The sequence below is a fragment of the Hibiscus syriacus genome, unplaced genomic scaffold (assembly GCF_006381635.1).
Source record: "Hibiscus syriacus cultivar Baekdansim isolate YM2019G1 unplaced genomic scaffold, ASM638163v2 tig00112215_pilon, whole genome shotgun sequence".
Classification (NCBI taxonomy): domain Eukaryota; kingdom Viridiplantae; phylum Streptophyta; class Magnoliopsida; order Malvales; family Malvaceae; genus Hibiscus; species Hibiscus syriacus.
The window spans coordinates 2,996,228-3,017,110 of record NW_024063268.1 but is presented as its reverse complement, the minus strand read 5'-3'; the positions used below and the strand labels follow the sequence as shown (position 1 = coordinate 3,017,110).

Sequence of the window (20,883 nt, the reverse complement as noted above, 5' to 3'; positions counted from 1 at the left end):
AGCTCTCTTGGTACTTTCTCTTCCTATTTGTATTTTGAGCGAAGAATTTGAGCCCACAACTGGTTTGGATGAAGCACCAAGTTGAAAGCAATTTTCATTAGGAATGCGTCGTTTTGTTTGAGGTATTTGAAGCCGAGAGTACCATTCTCAATGGGTTTGCAGACTTCCTTCCAATTGACTAAGTTAACTCCATGTTTCGTCTCTGATTTACCCCATATAAAATTCCTAATTAATCTCTCTACTTCTCGGCAGGTTCCTTTTGGGATCATAGATGTTTGCATTGAGTAGCAAGGGACAGAAGAAAGTATCGCTTTAGCTAGCATGATTTGGCCGTGAATTCACACATAGCACTTATCATCTTCCTATCTTGAATCTTCACGTGACGTTTCTCGAATTCGCCTCGATGTGTGTAATCGCTGCACGGTCGCTCCGAATTCCGTACACCGGAGTGGTGCACTTCCGATCAGAAGTGAATTGGAGTGAGTTGAGAAGCTGAATATAGCTCTCTAAAAAGATAGTATCCGCGCGGACGTGTCGAAGACACGTATTACCACGACCATTACCATTACCACGACCACGACCACGAGCCGAGCCGAGCCGAGACGAGACGAGACGAGACGAGACGAGACGGACGGCGGCGGCGGTGCGCGAGAGCCCCCCTTGTTCTCTATCACTCAACAAGGAAGTGGAATGTCAAGCCTTAAATACCATTCCCAATAGTGTTTCCAACACTATGTGGGATTGAGCATTACCAACAGTAATTTGGTCTTTTGTTGCTTCTGAGAAGAGCATCATGTCATATGCAAAGAATAGGTGCGAGATTTCTGGTCCGTTGCGAGCTAAACGAGCTGGTTTTCAAGAATGTTCCCCAACACTTTTTTGAATTGCTTGTGCTAAACGCTCCATACACAATACGAATAAATATGGGAATAGGGGGTCTCCTTGGTGAATTCCCCGTGTAGGTTTAAACGTCTCCGCAACTGAATCATTCCACAGTATTTGTGTTGACACAGTCGAGATGCATCGCATGATTAATTCCCATAATTTTTTTGGCATACCAATATCTTAGAGTGTATCGATTATGAAAGACCATTCTAGCCAATCGTAGGCTTTCTCTAGATCGATTTTGATTGCCATGAGTCTTTTTTTTTTCCTTTTTGCCTTCATCGAGTGCATTACTTCCTGTGCTATGATTATATTTTTCGTTCTCGATCTACCCAGTACGTAGCTTGTTTGGTTAAGGGATAACCAAATAGGGAGAAGAGGTTTCACACGGTTAACGATGAGCTTCATTATTATTTTGTAGAGTATTGAGCAAAGACTAATTGGTCTGAATTGGGTAATTGTTTCCGGACTTCAAACTTTAGGTATGAGAACGATAAGGGTTCGGTTAAGGGAGTCCTCAAATTCTTTACCAGAAAATATCTCCTTCACAAAGTTGCAGACATTTTTTCCTATTGTCGACCAATTTTGCTGATAAAATATAGCATGTAAACCGTCCACCCCGGGTGCCTTCAGTGGACTCATTTCAAACTCAGCTTGTTTTACTTCTATATTCGATACTGGTCTACTTAATTCCTCCTTAATTTGTGGCTACTGGAATAGGGGAAAGTTACCTTGAATACTGTAATTGTATCCATTAGCTCCAGAGCTTTTGAAGAGATCTTTATAGAATTCAGTTGCCATTACTTTTAGTTGTTTCTGGTTTGAGCACCAATTGTCGTCATATGATTTAAGGCTTTGAATGAAATTAGTGCGTCTTCGTTGCATCGTACAATTATGAAAGAACTTACTATTCTTAAGTTATCCATTGTTGTCTTTATTTTTGAATCCAAAAACTCTCTTCTTGTTCCAATTCCTTATCTAATTTGATCCGCAGTTCATATTCTAATTGTATCGATCGTTTTGAATAGTCTCTGCAGAGGGCTCTATCTATCCCTCTCAATCGTGCTATCAATTCCTTTTTTTGTGTGCCTATACGGCCAAATACGGATTAGTTCCAATCACCAACCTTTTTCTTGAAGGCTTCTATGTTTTCTAGTGTACCTTGATCATCTTTCCAGCTGTCTCGTATCAGCTCCGGGAATGCGGGGTGATTCTATCATGCAGTGAGAAATCGAAATGATCTCTTCTCTTTGTTGTTATTCCTCTCAGCTTCATGGTACATAATTAGGCAATGATCCGACCCTATACGGTCCAAGTGGGCCACAAATGATAAGTGAGCTGTGTTGGCGAGTGCCACGTTGAATAAACATCGGTCCAAACGTTTCCACAATCTACCCCGTTTCCACGTAAAGTCTAGACCTTGATAGTTAACTTCTATCAGTTCTACGTCTATTACATGGTAGTATTTACCACACTTGTATCAAATCTGCTGCAGCCCTTCATACTCTAAGTGTTACAGAACCCTGTCAACGCGAATACTTTGGATTAGCGGTTTGTTTAGGTTAACCACTACTGCTAATCTTGCGAACTTCCTCTTTCACCAGCGATATATTATAGTCGATTTTAATTACTCTCCCAATTACTGCCGCAATGTGTTTGAATAAAGCTTTCGAATATGGGAGTTTGGGTATCCTTACCCAAACAATTACCTGCGTTAGAAAATTTCGGTTGTAGAGAACGTTCGACTCCATGGTTGGACGGTAAGATAGCTACCGTAAACTGTCCAGGGTCCTTCCGTCAATACAAGGACATAATCACCTTCTTTTTCAAACATTATTATGTAGTAGTCGTTGTCGAGGTCTACTACCTGAAATTTTCCTTGCCGTTTCCACAGAACTTGGATTCTTGATAATAAGGCTTTATACCCTATTTTACGTCCCAGTAGACTAACTATAACCGACCATCTCATACTATAGTCAATATGTTTGTGGACTTCCTCAGTAAAGTCCACTATCGGAATCAGTCCGCTTGTATCGATTTTGACCTCCTCTTCGCCTAGCGTGACATCGTCATGACACGAAGGAGTTTCTTCAATCTGCTTTGAACTTCCTACTACCATGTTAGCGTAGGACATACTACCCGATGTTCTTTACATATTTCCAATTTGTATGCTTTCTATTTCCTTAGTTTGTTCGTTTCCTTCATTCATTATCCAATCAGAGTCTGTTTCTATAATATTCTCCTGAGATATCTCGTCTTCGTTGCCTGCTAGCCTCGTTTTAATGTTGTTTTCTAAGGGATCTTCTATTCCTTCCATAGTTCCAAGCGTCTCCCCTGTGGGGTCTTCTGCCATACGATCGTTGGATTCGGCATTTAGGGGTTCCGCTAGTGGCAAGAGAGAGGACCTCCGGTGGTCCAAGGTTTTGCCTTTCTCTTCGATGCTGTGTTGAACTTTTCTTGCGTTAGGGTTTTCTTGCGATAGGGTTGTTTGCATTGCATTTCTCTTCAAAAATATATAAAGCTAACTTGGTAAAGTATTATTGATGACACTGATTTGACAAGAAAAGCTCAGGCTAGATTGCACTGGATCTGAGTTTTGGGTATGGTTTTCTGGCTGGAATTTGGATCAAGTTCACCAAGAAATTGAGTTAAAGGCCGTTGGGTCTAATCTTGGGTTAACCCCTTGGGCTGGAACACAAATGTTTTATAAGCTTGGGCCTTGCAAGTTATTGGGCTCAAGTAGTAGGGTTTCACCATTAACTCTAATGGGGGCGGTTTCATCGGCATATTTTTCCCTTAAAGAACAATGTGATCAGCGGCGATGGTGATGAGTGGCGGTGATGGTGGTGAGTGGTAGCTGGTGATAGGAGACTTTGTTCAAATTCATAGATTAAATGATATTTTATTTGAAGTTTAATGATCAAAACGATATTCCATCTAAAGTTCAGGCTTAAAAAAAATATTATATCTAAAGTTCAATGGTCAAATAAAAATTAACCCTTTTTGACAAAAGTATCATGTTATCAAACTAACATATGTTAACGACTTAAAGATCAAAATACAATAATTAATCATGTAAGTGACTAAAATTTTTAATAAGTCGATAGAAAAAGTGTTCAATTCAATAGTTTATCCGATCTTTATTTTTTAAAATCTTTAAATCTTTTTTTATTTTTTTATATCAAATAAAAGAATCACATTTAGACAAAACTTTAAAAAAAAAGGTAAAAATGCATATGAGGCCCTTGTATTTAAAAAAATTAATATGAGACTCGAATTATTTTTGTATTTAATGTGACCCTTATGCTAAAAAAGTAAATTCAATATGACCCTTTGATCAACTTTTTCTGTCGGTGATTGTTACGGTGTTACATGATAATCTATAGTGACAAATGATGTGGCAGGTGACATGACAGGTAAACTAAATTAACTTTTTGATCTTGTTCGAGGGTTAAATTGATTTTTTAGGTTCAAAAGTTTATTTATTTTTCTTAAAAGATTCTAAATTTAAAATATAAAAATATTTAATAAATTAAATACAAATATACTTAAAATAAAAATTAAATTACTGAAACTTTAAAGATATATTAAAATAATATTAAAGAAATATATAATATATATTATAAACTATAAAATGATAAATTATAAATTATTAAAAAGTTAAAAATTTGAAAAATATATATAGTACATAATATATACATATAACATGTTATATAGACCTATCATTAATATTGTATTAAGTATTTTTATTGAATTGTTCGAGACTTATAAGTTTTATATTTAAATATAATAAGTTTTTTTATTCAATAACACATTTAATATACTTTGAATACTTTTTAGGACTTTTCATAAACTCTTGCACATCATATAATAAGTTAGTATATCAAGAGACATTTAAAATTATTTGAAATAAGATTAGATATGTGTATTGATGTGAGTAATTTTCGATGTTTTTTTAGTTATATTTAGATACAAAATTGTATATTTCAACCAACTCAATCGGTGTATTTTATACATGTGTTGATGATATGATTATATATTATGTATAATATATTTTTAATTTTTAACAATTTTTCAACATACAATATATATTTAAGTTTTCTAATTTCTAATAGTTTTTTAAGTATTTTTAATATATATTTAAGATAAAAAAATCAATTTAATTTATTTATTATACCATTTATCACATCATCAATTATAATAAACTATTACATCAATACCGTAATTTATTGCATTAATACTATGAATTACTATATTAGCAATATAAATTACTATTTCAATAGCAAAGCAATCAACGATGAAAAATATTAACAAAGGAATATATTAAATTTATTTTTTGAATTAAAAAAATCATATCGAATACAAAAATAATTTCAGGCCACATTAATTTTTTTAAAAGAAACTACAAGAGCTTCGTATGCTTTTTGCCTGGAAAAAATTATGTAATACATACTTTTAATTAAGTAGTTATTTTTCAAAAAATCCTAACAAAATGTATCAAATTTACTTTAACAATACAGTTACCCGGAAGAGTAAAATGCTTTCTAATCTTACCAACAGTCTAAATAGAAGGGGAAAAATGCCCGTATTGACGACATCAGATTCAGATCTGAGGCTCCAAATCGATTTCATCGCCACTACCGAAGACAAGTACTGTTTCCGATCAGAATCAACTCGGCATGGAAAACCGAAGCAGCTATGTCCCACCGCCTTACATACCCTTGGCTCAGTCGGACGAAGAAAACCCTTCTCGTCCTGTTGGGGAGATTGATGGCGAATCAAGGCCGTCACCGCCGCAGTCTCAGTCCGTTCAGTGGTCTTCTGGAATCTGCGCTTGTTGCGATGACATGCAGAGCTGTACGCTACTTTGACTTTTGGTTTTTTCAGGTGCCTCTATATGAGTTTTATTTCATTGAAGTAATTTGGGAATTGTTATTCACTAGAGTCTTAGACTTATATTGTCACAGATGTGAAAAAAAATTGGTGATTGTGCGAATAATACATGGTAATATGCAGGGATGGACGCAGGATTGTACCTTAGAGTGTGGATTTCTAAAATTTTAGAGGGGAGCGAAATTATAAAGTTCTAACGGGGAGAACAGATTATTGATAGAAAATACAAATAAAATATCTAAAATATATGATAATTTAAATTTTTTAGAGGGACAACTGCCTCTGCCGCCCCTTCGGTTCATCACTGATCATGTGCTCAATTGAGTCTGAGACTGCCACTGACTGATTTGGTGAATAATACTTGAATGCCATTGCCATGCGCAGGTTGTATAGGTCTTCTTTTCCCCTGCTATTTGTTTGGAAAGAATGCAGAATTTCTTGGTTCTGGTACTCTAGTAGGATCCTGCATCACCCATTTCATTCTTTGGGCTTTTGCCAACACTCTTTGCTGTGTCTTAACTCAAGGCTTCTATTTGGCCTTACCTGGATTGGGATGCTTTATCTCTTGTTATGCTTGTGGATATCGAAGGACACTTCGCTCCAGATACAATTTGCAGGTGTTTTGCATTTCTATTTCTGGTTTCATGCTTATTTTTGTTTATACTTTTAAGATTTTAGAATTTGATGTTTACTGCTTAGATTGTTTGCACGATGCTGCCACCCTGTCCAGTTTTTCTCCTGTCTAAATGATTGATTTTGTTTATAATTTCGTTGAATGCTACTTGCTTGAGAATTGAGATGGACTATGTTTGTGGTACTTGAGTTCTATACTTTTATTGATCAGTATTAAACATTGCACTCATATAGTCATATCTATAGTTAGTTGCCTCTCTATTGTAAGGAAAGAAAGAAAGTGACCATGCCAGAAGCTAATCTGTAAAGCTGTGTAGATTCTAATTTTAAGCAAGATTAATTTATGGATGCTACCTAATATATATGAATGCATAAGATTTCAACTAAATGATTTCAATATAGCATATTTCCCCAAGTAGTAGCATGTTGTTCTGTATGAAGTTATTGCTAAATTGGTCCCACGCTCCCACTTAGGTCTTACTTTCTGGAGCAAATCAATATTTTTAATTTATTGGACAATATTATTCTCAAATTTGTGAGGGTTGTTTAGGAATAGTTCTTCTTTGGGTTTAGAGGACTGATTCTTCACCACGGACTTTTATATCAAGTTCAAATTTTAGTAGGAGATTTCCAGGCTTTTAACATGTGTTCAAGTTAAGGGTGGATGATTTGTCTTTTTGGGTATCCTTGGTATATAGAATTAGGAGTAAAATGTATTTTTTAGTTTGTGGTAAGGTTGGAACCTGGACTTCTTTTTCGTCTTTTCTAATTGAGATCAGATGTAAAGAGCCTGAAACTCAGGCAGCTAGTGCTGAAATTCTTATATTTAGCAAAAGTTAGCTTTTTGGATTCTTTGATAGTTATCCTTGGGCAAAGTTCCAAGTAATTTCCAGTTAATCCTTTAACTAGCTGCTTTGCTCTCTGCATTAACTGCTTTCATGTTTTGGTACCTAACTACTGATAATTTTTACATGGAGAATCATCCTCGGAACACATTAATCATGTTCCATTATCAATTTCTTATTAATATGCCATGGGACCATGGGAACCATTTTGAAAACTGAACTACCATCACCCTTTCATTGTTTTTTTTTGTTACTATTAATAAATTGGTTTTAAGGCTCTTCTTTTAAAATCACTTTTTCTGTCGAGATTTTAATTTTTAGTTTCTGTGGAAATAGATATGTAATAATGATAGACCTAAAAGGAGGGCCTTCTGGTTTTTGATAGGCTGGTTTCCAAATCATTAAAATCCTATTAAGAAAGTGACTTCCCATGAAGTGGTCTTCCAGGAGGTAAGTTTCCATGAAGTTGCCTCAACTCTATGTAACAACCATATGACTTCATTAGCAAACCCTTCGTTGGATTATGGATTATGGATTATGGATATACACAATAGGACAAGAAGTCATTCTCCGATCCTTTATCAAAAAGGGAAAATAACACTCCCCTCAGTACTTGCACCAAGTATGAGTATATTTGACTTGAAATCTGCTTATATGGAAACCTCTATAAGTAACTTGTGTCATATTATAGGGATTGTACAATTACTAGGGGATTTTTTTTAGTTCTTTTTCATTCGATTTGAAGTGCTTGTACCTCATTCCTTTTAGTAGTATTGTCTGGATGCAATATGGTAAATAAACTTGGAAGTCCTACTAACTATGAGGTTTCAAGATGGGAAATGATAGTATTTTCGCACATAAGCGCTTTTTATATTCACCTTATTTACTTTTGGTGAGAATTGAGAACTGATTTGAGAAATGAATTCTTCCCTCGCACCCAAAATTAATGAACCCTATGATTATCAACAATTTTAAGGTTTGACCTTTAAACAATCTTAAATGTCTTCCATATACAGGCAAGTTGTTCAACCATTATTAACAGGATTTTGTCAGAATGAATCACATCGGGTGACACCAACTTTCTTTTTCTATGTTATGCAGCATAATAAGATTTCTATCAACCCGCATACACTCCTATTGGATTTTTCATTTGCTAATTATTATATCTTTATGTCTGATGCAGGAAGCACCTTGTGGGGACTTTGCAACTCACTTTTTCTGCCATCTATGTGCAATTTGTCAAGAGTACAGGGAGATTCGTGAGAGGGCGGGGGAGCCCAAACCCCCTGATCTTAATCTGGCTGTGATAACTGCGCCGGACGTCCAGACGATGTAATCATCAGGTCTCTAGTATTATTAATTGGTAGTTTTGTTTATGTAGTGGTCGCACCTGTTTCACTTCAGGGTTGTACTCGTTTCATATGTTTTATCAAAGCTCCTCCCAGCACCAGGATATCTTTTAACGTTTTTGTTTTAGGACTACCCTTAGAGAAGAAGGTCTTTAATCTGATTTTTTATTGTATGGTCACACCACTTGTTTGATATTTCTTGTTTTGAGCTGCATTAGTGTATTTATGAAAAAAAAGACCCTAATTATAGCATATTAATTATGAAAGGTTGCCTGAAAACAACAATGAGATCCTCATCTGCGGTCCGCTGTTACTACTTGCCTTGGATTGAAAATAATTATTTTGTTTATGTAGTGTTGTAGCTTTTAGCAATAGATGCATTACGTTACAGACATTTGCCTTTTGTTCATTGGATTGCTAAAGCTGCTTTTATACGGGAATTTTCTGCCCGTTCCTGATCTTATTGTCATTTTGCTTGTTTTCATAATAAAATGAAGGGTAAACTACATGTTTAGTACCTAAATTATCAGCTTTGTTTTGTTTTAGTATCTAAACTTTCATTTGTTTCAAAATCATGCCTAATATTTACTTTTTGTTTCATTTTAATTCTTCTACCAATAAAAACTTAACCATACTACATTTTTTATTGGTAAATTACAGCAGTCATTACTCAACTATTTTCTCACGTCTATTTTAGTCACTAAAGTTTAAAATTTTTCAATTTAACTACTAAACTTTCAAATTGTTTTTATTTTAATCACTTTAATTTATTTTATTAATGATTTTTGTGATATGACATTTATTATCATTAAAATAAAAATTAATTTATTTTATTAATCATTTTTGTGATACAACATTTATTATTATTAAAATAAAAAATTGAATATTTGAAAGATAGAGAGATTAAATAAGGAGTAATTTGAAAGTTAAGTAATGAAATTTAAAAAAAAAAACTTCCATGATTAAAATAGAAGTGAGAATATAGTTGGGTGATGAATGATGTAATTCACCCATAACAAAGGTGTCACGTAATTTCATTATATTCTTAATGGGGATGTATCAAAACAAAACAAAAGTAAATGTTAGGTGTGATTTTAAAACAAATGAAAATTTAGGTATTAAATGAAATAAAATTAATAATCTAGGTATTAAATATGTAATTTACCCTAAAATAAAAAGGTTTAATGAAAAAATAAGGACACAAATTATACCATTTGTTTGTTTTATATGTTTAAAGTTTTTTTTTTGCTAAAAGTATGTGTTTAATATTTTTGATTCTACTCTTTTAAATGTCTATGTCGTAGGGCTAAGCAACGAAATTGAAAAACCGATCTGAACCAGACTATTCGGTTCGGTTCAAAATTTTCAATTTGCGGTTCGATTTCTGTTTGGTTTAAAAATAAATAAATATCCAATTCAATTTGATTTCGGTTTTTTCAAATGAAAACTATTTGAACCGAATTAAAAAAAATAAAAGAAAATAAGTATCCAAAACACATTTATTTTGAATTTATTATAAGATAAATTTAAATAAATAAATTATTAAAACTAGTAATATTTTTTATAATTATTAAATTTATATATTTACACTCGATTTAAGCTTTAAATTTGTATTTTTAGAGGTTGAGTTTGAAAAATAGTGAACAGTCAAAAAAGCCGATCCGAACCGAACCAAAATCGTCTTTTTTATATCATTCGATTTTGGTTTCGGTTTCCATTTTAAAAAAACCGACAAAGGGCAGTTCGGTTCTTATTTTAGTGAAAATCGAACTGAACTGAACCGAAGACACTATTAGGATTTGAAGAGTCTCAATTGAACAACAGAAAATTGTATAAAGGGGGTTAATTGATAAAAATGTGTTTAGGGAGTAAGTAGAGCAAAAGATAGAAAAATATGACACAATGATTTATAGTGGTTCGACTTATCAACCAAGTCTACCTCCAATACCTTAGCTCCTCACTAAGGATTTTCTAACAAATTCACTAATTTGTTCTTTCTTTTTAAGGACAAAGAGATAATCTTTACAACTCCCTATCTTTTCGATTGGCTAAGATATAACCAAACCCCTTTATAAAAGGATAAAAAGAAGTAAACAAATAAACCTCTCAAAGGTAGGTATTTACAAAATTTAGCTCACACAAACACAATATTTACAAGAGAAATGAAAAATAAGAATGAAAAACTCTTCTCTTGTGTTTGATTACTTGGATAGGTGTTCTATCCCTTCTTCAAGTGTCATCAACTTGTATTTATGTGTTAGAATGTTGTTGTGGTCGTTTCTAGCCGTTGGAGGTGTTTTGGAGCCATTGGGGATCAATTTTCGTGCAAAATAAAGCTGTCAAGAATAGAGGGTATCGGTACTCCTAAAGGGAGTATCAGTACTACCTTTGTTATTTTTAAATCAGCTAGCCGTTACTAGCCGTTTGGGCCTGATGGTATCGATACTATGTCAATGGTATCGATACTACTATACAAAGTAGTATATGTACCCCTTTGGGTATCGATACCATTTTTGCATTCTGGAATTTGAGCATTACTGGTAGTATTGATACTACCTAGTGAGTATCGATACTTCCCTTACCTTGGTATCGGTACCATATGAACAATATCGATATTGTTCATGAGGTACCGATACTGTAAGAACAATATCGGTACTACTTGACCAGAAAATTGTTTTGTGCTCAATTCCAAGCTTTAAGGACTTTGAATTATTTTTGAAAAGTTTGAAAAAGTTTGAATAAATTCATTTCAAGTCCAATAACATTTTGCCTTAATTGTTATATCAAAATATAGTTCAACAATCTCCCCCTTTTTGATATAACAAAACATTGAAAATTTGTTTTTGGCAAAAACTCCCCTTAATAAAATATTTAATGAAAAAGATATCAATCGTTGGAAAATGTATGAAAATGTTCAGCTCCCCCATTTTTCATTAAGAAATTGAATTTTTCAAACCAAAGTTTTCCCCCTTTTTGTTATATAAAAAATAATTCAACTTTAAAGTTCTAAAATAACTTTGGAGAGTAAGTGGTAAATTTGACATTAAAATCATTTGAAAAATCAAAGCTCCCCCTCAAAAGGTGATCTCCAAACAAAATTTGACTTTAAAATCTTGACAATTAATTAAAATTGAATTTCAACAAAGAGTAATAAACATGTTAGTAACACATGAAATTCAATATATCCAAGTCTAAATACTTTATGCAATACCAAATGTTGAAATTAAGTACATGTGCATAAAGTTTTCAAAAATGTTATGCATTTGAAGAATTTGATATCAATTGTTAGAGAGATATGTTTAACATTTAAAACACATGCATAAACATTTAAATTTAGGTCAAAAAATTTAGAATTTGTAAAATCAAAGCATTTGAAAAGTTGATAACAATTGTTAGAGAGATATCATTTGCATTGAAAATCAATTTTGACCAAAATTCATTATGATGAACTAAGAATTAAGAAAAATCATTAAAACTTTAAAATGTTCATCATAGAGTACATTTCAACATACATGAGATTAAAAACAGTAAAAAATCATTTAATTTAAAAAAACTCATGCATGCATAAATCAAATGAGCAACCAATTATGTAAAAATAAAAAGTTTTAAAACTTAGAGGTTACCCATTCCTTTTAGAGTGTGGCTAGAGCATCTTGATTTCTTCATTTTCATCACCATTGCTCCCACACACCTACAATAGACATTTAAGTAGATTTTGGTATCCAAATTGCTTTGGATCCTTGGATGTTAGTTTCAATGCCCCTTGTTTCCTTAGGAACCCATACTTGTCTAATTTTAAAAGATTTTCTTTTCTTTATGGGAAGAACATGTTCCATATGACCATGGAAATTGTAATGTGAGCATTTTGCAATTTTTAAACATAATGAGTTGTTTTGAGAAATTAATTCTTTTTCTTTTATTAAGCTCTCAAGCTTAACTTTCAAATCAAAATTTTCTTTTTCTAAATCATTGGTTTTGATTTTTGAAATTTCTAAATCATTTTTCAAAATTTTATTTTGATTTTCAAAATCAATTTTTTCTTTCAAAACCAAATCATTTTCAACTTTGAATTTTGAAATTAATTTCTTACATTTGGAATTCGTGGTCTCAAATTCCAAATACAACTCATTATAAGCATCTTGTAACTTATCAAAAGAATGTGAATTTAAATCATTTGAGTTAGAAAATACCATTGAATCTCATTCTATGACCATAAGGCATAAATTGACTACTTCATCTTCATCATTTGAGTCATCTTCATCACTCCAAGCTGCCACAAATGTCTTTTTCTTGGATGAACTCTTCTTTTTTAGGAGGGGACATTCATACTTGACATGCCCCATTCTTTGAAAATTGAAGACACCAGCTTCTTCTTAGTTGATTCATGCTTCACTTCCTTGGAAGACATGAATCTCTTGAACTTTTTGAAGAGCTTGGCCATCTCTTCTTCATCATCATCATCTTCATCCACCTCTTCACTTGAATTTTGATAGTTCTCATTGGTGGACTTAAAGGCAATACCTACATTTTTCTTCTTCTTGTTTTGTTTCTCTTCATCTTCTTCCTCTTCCTTCACCATCAACTCATGAGTGAGAAGATAACCAATTAACTCGTCGAGAGTAAGAGACTTTAGGTCTCTAGCTTCGATAATCGTCGTCTTCTTCGAATGTCAAGACTTTGGAAGAGAGTAAATCATCTTCCTCACAAGCTTCTCATTAGGTATTACTTCTCCAAATCCCTTGAGACCGTTGACAATCACGGAAAATCTATTCGTCATAGCTTTTATATCTTCATCGGGTTTCATCTGGAAATTCTCGTAGCTATGAATGAGAAAACTTATCTTGATTTCCCTCACTTCATCGGTTCCTTCATGAGTGACTTGGAGCTTATCCCATATCTCATTGGCATTGGAACAAGAGGAGACTCTTCCATATTCATCCGGACCTAATGCACAAAAGAGAATGTGCATAGCCTTAGCATTGAGTTGGAGCTTCTTATTCTCTCCATCACTCCAATCATCCATCTCACTGGTTGGGATGATGTAGCCTTTCATGATAGAGCTCTAAACTCCTAGATCATTTGAATGAAAAGCATCATCATATTCTTCCAATAGGCATAATTTGCTCCATTGAAGTAGGGTGGTTTGTTGACCGGTTGTGAATCTTCAATATAATAGGCACCGGAGGTTGAAGCCATCTCTTTGTATGTTGAGTCGGGAAAAGGTAGAGCTTCTTCGAGGAATGTCTCAAGGTGGTTAAACCTTCTAATGAGCCAAGCTCTGATACCAATTGTTAGGATTTGAAGAGGCTCAATTGAACAACCGAAAATTGCACAAAGGGGATGAATTGATAAAAATGTGTTTAAGGAGTAAGGAGAGCAAAAGATAGAAAAATATGACGCAATGATTTATAGTGGTTTGACTTATCAACCAAGTTTACCTCCACTGCCTTCGCTCCTCACTAAGGATTTTCTAACAAATTCACTAATTTGTTCTTTCTTTTTCAAGGACAAAGAGATAACATTTACAACTCTCTGTCTTTTTGATTGGCTAAGATATAACCAAACCCCTTTATAAAAGGATAAAAAGAAGTAAACAAATAAACATCTCAAAGGTATGTGTTTACAAAATTTAGCTTAAACAAACATAATATTTACAAGAGAAATGAAAAATAAGAATGAAAAACTCTTCTCTTGTGTTTGATTGCTTGGATAGGTGTTCTAACCTTTCTTTAAGTGTCCTCAACTTATATTTATGTGTTGGAATGTTGTTGTAGCTGTTTCTAGCCTTTTGAGGTGTTTTGGAGCCGTTGGAGATCAATTTTCGTGCAAAATAAAGCTGCCCAGAACAGAGGGTATCGATACTCCTAAAGGAAGTACTGGTACTACCTTTTTTATTTTTAAATCAACTAGCTGTTACTAATCGTTGGGGCCTGATGGTATCGATACTACTATACAAATTAGTATCGGTACCCCTTTGAGTATCGATACCATTTTTGTATTATGGAATTTGAGCATTACTGGTAGTATCGATACTACCTAGTGAGTATCGATACTTCCCTTACCTTGGTATCGATACCATATGAACATTATCTGTACTGTTCATGAGGTATCGATACTATAAGAACATTATCGGTACTACTTGACCAAAAACATTGAATAAATTCCAAGCTTAAAATTAGTACTATAAGAACAATATCGGTATTGTTCATGAGGTATCAATTCCAAGCTTTAAGGACTTTGAATTATTTTTCAAAACTTTGAATAAATTCAATTCAAGTCCAAAAACATTTTACCTTAATTGTTATATCAAAATATAGTTCAACATACACCCTACTATGTCGATGTGGTTGTTAAAATAATAGTTATTTGATACATCATTTTTATAAATTTTTTAAAAAATTTATCTTAAAAAACTTATATATATATATATATATATATATATATATATTTGAAATAAATCCTAAATTTCTCTAAAATGATAAAAAAAATCCTAATTTTTTAATTCCAAAGCTTCGTTACTAGGGTTATAAATGAGTTGAGAAGAGTTTGAGTATTGTTGAGCTCGACTCGATTTGAAAGTTTAAAATTGAGCTTGATTCTACTTGGAAACTCATAAGCTTAAAATTATCAATCTCGACTCAAACTCGAAATAAAAAATTGAAGCTCGACTCGAAAGCTCACGAATTTAAAGTTTTCAAGATTGACTCAAACTTGAAATAAAAAATTGAAGCTCGAATCGAGCTCGAAAAAACTTGAACAAGAAATATTTTTAAACTTAGCTTGATTGAAGTTCAAATTCGAGTTCAATTCAAGCTCAAACTTATTCTCGAACTTGAACCTTAAGTACATAAGAGTCTTATATTATTTATATATTTTAAAAATGATACATAAATGTTAGGGTAAATTACACATTTAGTATCTAAACTATTAGTTTTGATCCGTTTTAGTACATAAATTTTCAATTTTTTCAAAACCATGCCTAAAGTTTAGTTTTTGATTTCATTTTAGTATCCCGTTCAAAATTTAAGGTTAAGATTTGAAAAAGTTTGAAAGTTTATGTATTAAAACGGATCAAAACTGATAGTTTAGGCACTAACCATCTTAAGTTTTTAACGACGAGATACTAAAATAAAACAAAAGCTAAACCTTAGGTATGATTTTGAAAAAATTAAAAGTTTAGACACTAAAATGGATTAAAACTGATAATTTAAGTACTAAATGCATAATTTATCCTAAAATATTATTATTATTAGTAATTTAATTTAAAATTTTTAATATATTATTTTTTTTCTTCAAATTACTCGTGAGTTTTTCGAATTGCATATCAAAAAATTCATTTCAACTCGTTAAAAATCAAATTCGAATCAATCTATTTAATCAAATATTAATCAAACTTTAATCAAATTAACATAAAATAATTCATGATATGTTTAGTTTCGTTTATTTTTCCTATTATTACCGGCCATAGTTGGTGACATTGCTGCTGCCGCACGTTATTCTAGTTCATTTCTCTAATACAAAATATTTACTTATATCTTAAAAATGCGTCGGCAAATGTTCACGTACGGTAATTTTAATATACGGTTAAAAAAATTCTATTGGTTTTGATATTATTTAAATAATAAAATCGGTAAAAAATTACCGGAAATATTATTATTTCTACCGGTTTTGTTATTATTGGGCGCTTTATCGAGTTTGATAATATATCTGGTAAAATGCTACAATTTTTGTTATTTTTCTATCGATTTTATTATTGTTGGACACTTTACCAGAAATATTAAAATACTTTAATATTTTAGATAAAAATAATAATATTTTAAATAATTTTTTATCAATTTTATTATTTAAATAATAATAAAACTGATAACACTCTTTTTTTACGGTATATTAAAGGTGTCGAACTGAATAACTTTCAAATATGTCCCATACTATATATTATAAACTTTTAGACGTTGTGGATGGTTAACATTTTTTTTGTATATGTATGAGAGGCGGAAGAGTGCACTGAGTTCAAGGTTTTAGCAGCTGTTGTTTGTGTCTAGGGTTTTCGCCAATTTTTGTTTCTCGCCGTTTACACTCCGACGATGTCCCTCTTCCGCCTCCTCCTCCTACGCTCCCTCAGCCTCCACCCTTCGAAACCCAGTGCCCCACTTCCTTCACAATGTAGCGCTTAACCCTACCTCTGAAAATCCAATCCAGAATCCTCCTACTCCTCCCCAACGCTCCTACGCCTTCACTTCAGCAGAAGAAGCTGCCGCAGAGCGCCGCCACCGCAAGCGTCGTTTGCGGATTGAGCCCCCAATACATGCCCTCCGTGCCTCTGCCCCCTCTTCCCCTCCCACTCGTGACCCTAATGCCCCAAGACTTCCAGACAGCACCTCTGCCCTCGTTGGCCATCGCCTTAACCTTCATAACCGTGTTCAGTCCCTTATCCGCGCGTCTGACCTAGACGCTGCCTCTCTCCTTGCTCGTTCCTCCGTTTTCTCCTCTACTCGTCCAACCGTTTTCACTTGTAACGCCATCATCGCCGCCATGTACCGCAACAAACGCTTGAACGAGACAATCGCTCTTTTTCATTTCTTCTTCAAGCAATCTGATATTGTTCCGAATGTTGTTTCTTACAACAATTTGATTAATACCCATTGCGATAGGGGTGAAGTCGATGCTGCTATCCAAGTTTACCACGAGATTTTGGAGAGGGCACCCTTTAGCCCCTCTCCTGTGACGTATAGGCACTTGACCAAGGGCTTGATCGATGCTGGGAGGATTGGGGAGTGGATCTGTTAAGGGAGATGTTGAATAAAGGGCACGGTGCCGATTCTTTGGTTTTCAACAACCTCATATCCGGGTTTCTGAATTGGGGAAATTCGGACAAGGCCAATGAGTTGTTTAATGAACTTAAAGAGCGTTGCTTGGTTTATGATGGAGTTGTCAATGCTACTTTTATGGAGTGGTGGTTTAAACAGGGGAAGGAGAAGGAGGCCATGGAGTCGTATAAGTCGTTGTTGGATAGGAAATTTAAGATGCCTCCTCCCACTTGTAATACCCTTTTGGAGGTTTTACTCAGACATGGGAAGACCAAAGAAGCTTGGGCCTTGTTTGAGAATATGTTGGATAATCATACCCCTCCCAACACGCAGGCGGTGAATTCGGATACTTTTAATATCATAGTGAACGAGTGTTTTAAGTTGGGGAACTTTGAGGAGGCCATTAAAACTTTTAAGAAGGTAGGAATGAAGCCGGGATCCAAACCTTTTGCTATGGACACTGCTGGTTATACTTATAACAATATCATCGCCAGGTTTTGTGAGCGTGGAATGCTATCTGAAACGGATAAGTTTTTTCAAGAACTGTGTGGGAAGTCTTTGACACCAGATGTTCCAATGTATAGAAGCATGATTGATGCATACTTGAAAGCAGAACGGGTTGATGATGCTCAACGGTCTTTTACCAAGATGGTCGAGACCGGTCTGAGGGTGGTTGCCAGTTTTGGAACCAGGGTTTTCAGTGAATTTCTAAAAAAATGTAAGATCATGGAATCTGCTGCACTTTTGATGAAAATGGGAGAGAAAGATCCTAAACCGGATGCCTCTATTTATGATGTTGTAGTCAGAGGGCTTTGCGATGCTGATGAGCTAGACAAAAGCCTAGATATACTGGACCAGATGATGAAGTATTCCATTGGTGTTACCCCTGCATTGCAGGAGTTTGTGCGTGTAGCTTTTGGGAAAGTTGGGAGGATTGAAGATGTTGATAGAGTTTTAAATGAAAATAAGTGGAGATTTACTGGGCGTTAACCTCAATCTTTTGGACAGTCTCCACAGTCACCCTCTGGACCTGCTGAGATGGGTGGATGGCAGTCATCAGGTTCTCCACAGATGGGAGGAAGACAGCAATACTCAGGACCTTCTCAAATACCAAGACAGCACGCATGGTGATGGGATCGACTTAGATATTGATGCAGGGGGTGAATGCAAGGTTTCATTCAGTTTCACTCTGAAACTCATCACTCATCTCTTTCCTCCATCTATTTTTATTGTGGTTTAGCTATTCTTGTACTTGAGGATATCTCACACATATATTTGAAAGTTTGATACATGGCTTTATGTCATGTTTAACTTCTTTATTGGGAACTCTATGCCAAAAAAATGTATTAGAACTGCACTTGTCTCTCATTCGGTAATAATCGTAATTCTGGCAAAAGGTTTGATTTGACTGAAATTACAGCTTTGATATTAATGCTTATTGAATTGAACATGTGTGAATATTTCCGTATCTTTGGCTACAAATACTAGCTTACTTGATATTTGTGATTATATTAATTCATTGAGAATCACAATAGAGACAAAGTGAGAGCTGTTAAGTGAGAAGGTGAAGATGGTTTTGTTAAGGAGGCAATGTTTTTTGTTGGTCGTAGTTCTTTGCTTGATCAACCAGTTATATTTGCATCCCCCTTACTCTTCCAAGAATGCTTCAACAGCCTCTTCAATCCCTTGGGTGCATCCTTTCTGTAGATCATTGCATGAAGGCTTTCAGCATTTCTTATCCAGTAGTATCATCTTCACTACTTTATTCTTGCAGCATTTGTGACAGAGGGTTTCATTCACGCAAACTAGCCGATTCAGCAGGTGCAAAGCTTGCTATAGATTTGCTTTACCTGTTTTTTTTGCCGCTTTTAATCAAATTTTATTGCCCCTCTCATTCAATCCTGTTAATAGTTTATCACGGATTGTGCTGACTGAGGTTTCGGACATTGTTGGCATTGTGCCAGCAGAAGAGATTCCACCGGAAGTTTTTGCCAGTGATGTCCCTGTCCCTGTTCTTGGTGAAGGTGTTGGAGGCCATAATTTACAAGTAGCAGGTGAGATGCTCCAGATGAAACCCTCTTTGTATTTGAAGATGGAGTTTCCGTGTTTGTAAGTATCTTTTCTGGGAATTCTTAACAGATTTTTGAGTTTCTGTTGGACAATCCTATTTACACAAGTATTCACACACGTGGAAGCAATTTCTACTTTCTAGTTTCCTGTCACCAAAAAGTTCGGCGTTGCTCTAATTTTCTCTTGGGTAAATTACACTTACTTTTGTTCCGTACCTGAATTTTATTTTCTAAAATTCATACTTAATATTTAGTTCAAGTTTCAATTTCACGCGCATATTTCCATCATCCACGTCATCCTTACACCTGGAAATGTAGGATATTGTCGTGAAAATACCCATCACCTGTCTCACGCCTTCTTCTCTCCATCTCCATCTCCATTTTGTTATACAATCTCTTTTATTCTCTCTGCAATTTCCACATTTTGTGAATCTATGAAAAAAGGTTTTATGGTTTTCATGTCCATGATCTAAAAACAAGAAAATGGGTATCAATAAGCTTTTGAATCTACACATAATCCCATGGTGTTTCTGCTTGTTGGGTTGCCTTAGCCACGTTGATTCAAGGAAGAAGGGAGAATGAAAGTGGAAAACGAAAAAGAGAGTGGTGAGAGTAATAACTTAGTATGTAATAACTTAGTAAGTAACTAGGGATGGCAAACGGGTGGGTCGGGTGCGGATATTCCCCCATCCTCATACCCACTTAATATTTTTCAATCTACCATCCGTCCATCACCCATGATGGGTAAAAATTTTCAAATCCACACCAGCCCACGCGGGTATATTCTCAAATCTATCCCCACACTCACTACCCACTGGAGACGTGCCCGGCTAGACCCGTCGTACAACAAACTTAAGTTATACATAAGCAACAAACATAAAACAAACACATCTATTAAGAAACATAATAAAATAAACCAAGGATTATCTGAGTTAAGTGTTAATATAGATCTTAAAGTACATAAAACATCATAATAAAAGACATAATTAAAGTCTAGAAACATAAATGACAAAAACATAATGTTTTTATTCTTTGGCACAACATTCTAAAATTTCAAGCATGTGACATCTGATACTCTAGTATTACAATCATCATTCTCATAAAACACCATAATAAAACACTAGTATTGCAAAATACTCGGTTGAAATTTGAATTTGAAAAAGTCAGTTTCAATGGCATTAAAAATGGAGGTTTGAGAAGCACGAGTAAAACACTTAATTCTATTCAGTGGCGTTAAAAATAGAGATTTGAGAAGCAACGATCTGACTCTGTTGGCCTAAAACGTGGGTGCTCAGTCACAAGATACTGATTTATATAACATTAAGAAATTAAGCTTAAAACAAATATTGAGATGAATCTAAAAAATAATTAAAAATCAGTACGAGAAAATAAAAATTAAACT

At 34.2% G+C, this 20,883-nt stretch overlaps 1 protein-coding gene and 1 pseudogene across 1 annotated transcript; both read left to right on the top strand.

Moving 5' to 3' along the window:
• Positions 1 to 5,423: 5,423 nt before the first annotated feature.
• On the top strand, positions 5,424 to 8,819 carry LOC120175792 (protein PLANT CADMIUM RESISTANCE 10). Its single transcript, XM_039182351.1, has 3 exons — positions 5,424 to 5,742; positions 6,163 to 6,395; positions 8,440 to 8,819. The coding sequence occupies exons 1-3, from the start codon at positions 5,565 to 5,567 to the stop codon at positions 8,590 to 8,592; spliced, it is 564 nt and encodes a 187-aa protein (XP_039038282.1). The 5' UTR covers positions 5,424 to 5,564; the 3' UTR covers positions 8,593 to 8,819.
• A 7,824-nt stretch (positions 8,820 to 16,643) lies between these two features.
• LOC120175777 lies at positions 16,644 to 18,759 on the top strand (annotated as a pseudogene).
• The last annotated feature ends 2,124 nt before the right edge of the window (positions 18,760 to 20,883 follow it).